The sequence below is a fragment of the Berghia stephanieae genome, chromosome 5 (genome assembly GCF_034508935.2).
Source record: "Berghia stephanieae isolate SIO BIC M18660-M18661 chromosome 5, UCSD_Bste_1.3, whole genome shotgun sequence".
Classification (NCBI taxonomy): domain Eukaryota; kingdom Metazoa; phylum Mollusca; class Gastropoda; order Nudibranchia; family Aeolidiidae; genus Berghia; species Berghia stephanieae.
Window position 1 is genome coordinate 32,404,912 of NC_088364.1, and position 3,808 is coordinate 32,408,719.

Below are 3,808 nucleotides of genomic sequence, written 5' to 3' on the forward strand. Positions count from 1 at the left end.
GGTGGTTACAATAAATTATTGCCAAATACGTGAAAATAATTTATAAACGTCTAAATTCGGCACGTTGAACATTTGATGAATTACAGACCATCTTTCCAAATTAAAAAGATAGTGGTTACGGGATATAAACGTATGTTGTTAGTTTTTATGACGGCCATTATCCATTTACATAATATTTATTTTTGAATAATTTAGGCTTAGTCTATGTCTGAACAAGTATACACAGTTTTGATTGTTATTATGCATTTGCGTGTATAACATTAGACGTCTACATTGTATCTTGTTTGTTACGCACTTTAAGTTTACGTATTCGTCCGCTTTGAGTGGATATTGTTCATGTCGACCATACTGGCTCACGACGCTGTAATGAGTTCTCAAGTGGTTTTCACACAAGGATGTTGAGTCACCAGGACTCGTATCAGACAGGAGTGGGTTTGAACGTTTTGCTATATAAATAATTCTGATTGTGATATTTCAAGTTACAGTACCTTTCATAAAAATCACAACATCGACGTGATTTCATTTAGATTTACTTGTAAAATTCTTGGCATCGTCATTATCTTTGTGGAAAGTTGTGTGACCATAAGATTTTGCTTGCTGCTTATTGCTAACGATGGATATTATATCCCCATTATTTATTTTGTTTACATGGGTAGGTTCCGGTTTTACAATACAATTTCGGCATGTCTAGTATTCAATTTTGATTTCCTGTTCAACATATAATGTGAAAGAGAGTAATCTTTGATCATTCATAGCCTTGTTAAATCTAAAAAACCTACATATACCAACCAGCTGAAGAAATGAGCCATTGGGATCTATTCAAGAGCGCAATTAATAGAATAAAGAAACTGTCTGATTTTGTATGGAATACTCTCGGCCACACCTGACTTTTTACTTTCTTATAATAATCATGGTTAGGTATTGGGACGTAAATTTTGGGAAGTATCCTGCTATGAGTCAATGAAGGTTAAGGAGAGATCATTTTAAGCTCTAGATGTGTAAACAAAAATCAAGTTGCCTCGAGAATGAAATCTCTCACTTATTTTCTGATCCAAAATTCTTCCCGTTTGCGACCTAGTAACATATTGACAAGTATGTTCCGGAATCGAGTCCCTCTGTGTTCGGTACAAAGTCCATGGGGAAAGGGCTCATTTTCACAATGTTATTTCACTTTTCTCAGATGTAAACTCATACTTGGTGACTTTAAGGATGAAAAAGCTAAAGCGCTACGTCGGCGTCACGTCATGTCTTAATGATTAAATTAAAATATTGTAGTTGTTTTTTGGGTTTTTTTTTTGGTTTTGGAACACATTAGACAATTGGATATTGATAAAATAAAAGATCCCGGTTATATCTATATGACTCTGACAATCACCTAACTGGCTGTGAATATATAGCAAAGAGCTGAATGACGTCAATTACGTTCCATCTATTCATAAGTATTACAATCCAAAGTCTCTATCTGGTATTACGTCGTGGCGTAGTCGATGCCAATAAAGGGCGTTTAACTTGAAAAATTTGGGAAACGGTTCTTAAAAATAACAAATATAACCCACCGCATTGATCCGGTAATATTCGCAGTAAACACAAATGATAAAAAGAAACAAACCCTGAACATTTATATAGTGCAATATCCACGAAACTTGCTCAAATCGTTTTAAAAAGGGTCCCTATCCAACAGCAACAGTTAGCATGTAGAACGGGACTTGACGCTGGTTAGGCGATATTACATTTTTTTTACCGACAGAGACAACGCTATAAACGACCAGGCACTCATTTTACTACTACTACTAAGGCGAGAAAATGTGAGTAAAGAGCCTTTTCTAAGGACTCAGCTATGCGCCGTCTTGAGCGCGATCGCGACTCAAACACAGGACCTCCCGATTCAAAGGCGAGTGCCATACTGTAAGACATAGCAGCACAACACCATCAAAGATATTATATTTTATGCTCTTAGGGATTTATATTTTTTCCTCCCTCATAAATAGAGTTGGCACAAATATGAAACGTTGGGTTAACTTCTCGTCGTTATGGTAGAGAATAAATACAATTCTTGGTATTCCACTAAGCTCCAACTTTATATTTCTGAGATTTTATACTGCGCAATATCCACTAAATGCTCAATGAACCTTTAAAGGGGTTCCATGAATATATCATCTCATTTCTTTGAGTATTTCATGATTACAAATTAGGGAGCAGGCACTGGTGGCAAATAAAGACCGGAAATGAAACAGTGCAAGATAAAACAGACAGAAAAAATACAATAATAAAAAACATGCTAAAAAAATCAGCTTGCATTGACTGGAGAGGCTCCCGAGTAGAGGCAGGCCGATATTTTGAGATTGTCACATAACAGTTATTGTCTTTTTATAGACATGGATGTAGGTGTGGGATATTTCTTCTCATGCAATGTCTTTTTAATGGTGTACATTTCTTTAAATGTAATTGAAACAGGATTTCATATAATAAGGCAACTGATCTACCTACCTCTCTTTCACGAGAGCAGTTAGTAACAGCCATAGATTAGGGGCTCAAGCCGACACAAACCGCATCACTACTGCTGCTCTCTTGATAAAAATCATTTGGTCTGCATATTGTTATTTTAAAGCAATTTCGTCGTGTCTTAAACTGACTGCTTTGAGCAATGCGCCAAGTTCATTACTCCTGTCCTAAAGTCGCAAAATATATGTTAGAATGTATCACACATCAAAAAAGCGATTTTAATTTTAAAGCTAAAATTAGCAGTAATGTAAGATTTACTGACATAGATAGACTGTATCTATTGTTTACAGGAAAACAAGTAAGCCCAACAAATGTCTCAATATAAATTCAGTTTTATCATTTATATCACCCCGGCATTGAATTGTTTTGTGGTGGTGGGTTGCATTTGTCACATCGTGATTTTTCTTTTCTAATTCCTTTTCTTATTCTTATTCATTTCGTTGGGTTTTCAATGTTTAGTGCTAGATAAAGTGATGTTCTTGAGATTAGAAATTGTAAAGATAATATTTATGATATAACTGGGGGGATAAGACCTCTCACTTATTCCAGGGTTTTCTGTTCCGGCTCCAGCGTCAACATCTTGCTGTTTCGTTATTTGAGGTAGAAACTTAGACGCTCTAGTTTACTTTGCGGGGTTACACTGCGGGTTGTTGTAGCCTTTTGCTTTAGTTAGACCCCAAACATGAATTACACCTTGGAGTGAATAAGGCCAATGAAATATCTATTGATGTGTTTGAATATCCAATCTAATAGATATGTTATCTTTTACAAACATTTCTCTTCTACAGCTATCGACGACAGTGACTCCTTATTCAATAGAAAAACATATTCTCGACTCTGCCACTAAACTCGAAATGTTTGAACTGTTTCATGTCATGCCCGACGGCATGATGAAGGTCATACATGAACTTGACATGTTGCTATCAATGGACCAGTACAAAAGGCTTTATATGAAAGATTATGAGCTGCACGAAAGTCATCGAGATCACCCCAAGACAAGAAGGTTAAATAGGTACAAAAGAAAAGCTGCCGCTAACCTAAGTACTAGGTGGCCTAAGTGCAAAATATACTACGAAATTACAGAGAGTCTGGACACCAACTCAGATAGAGCTATCATAAAACAGGCTTTGGACGAATGGGAAAAATACACATGTTTAGATTTTATTGAGTCAGATACAGCGCCCAGGAGAATTAAATTTACAGATGGCGATATGTGTGCTTCGGCTGTAGGTATGCAAAATGAACCACAACCTTTAATGTTAGCCAGTGGATGTAGGACAAAAGGAATTATTGCTCACGAAATTGG

At 36.2% G+C, this 3,808-nt stretch overlaps 1 protein-coding gene across 1 annotated transcript in view; it reads left to right on the top strand.

Moving 5' to 3' along the window:
- Positions 1–482: 482 nt before the first annotated feature.
- The window catches only part of LOC144972771 (zinc metalloproteinase nas-13-like), a 4,378-nt gene continuing 1,052 nt past the window's right edge, over positions 483–3,808 (top strand). Inside the window, 2 exon segments of the mRNA XM_078914389.1 lie at positions 483–652; positions 3,291–3,808. The exon segment at positions 3,291–3,808 is cut by the window's right edge and continues 431 nt beyond it. Of these exon segments, the coding sequence (XP_078770515.1) occupies positions 614–652; positions 3,291–3,808 (557 nt within the window). The 5' untranslated portion in view covers positions 483–613.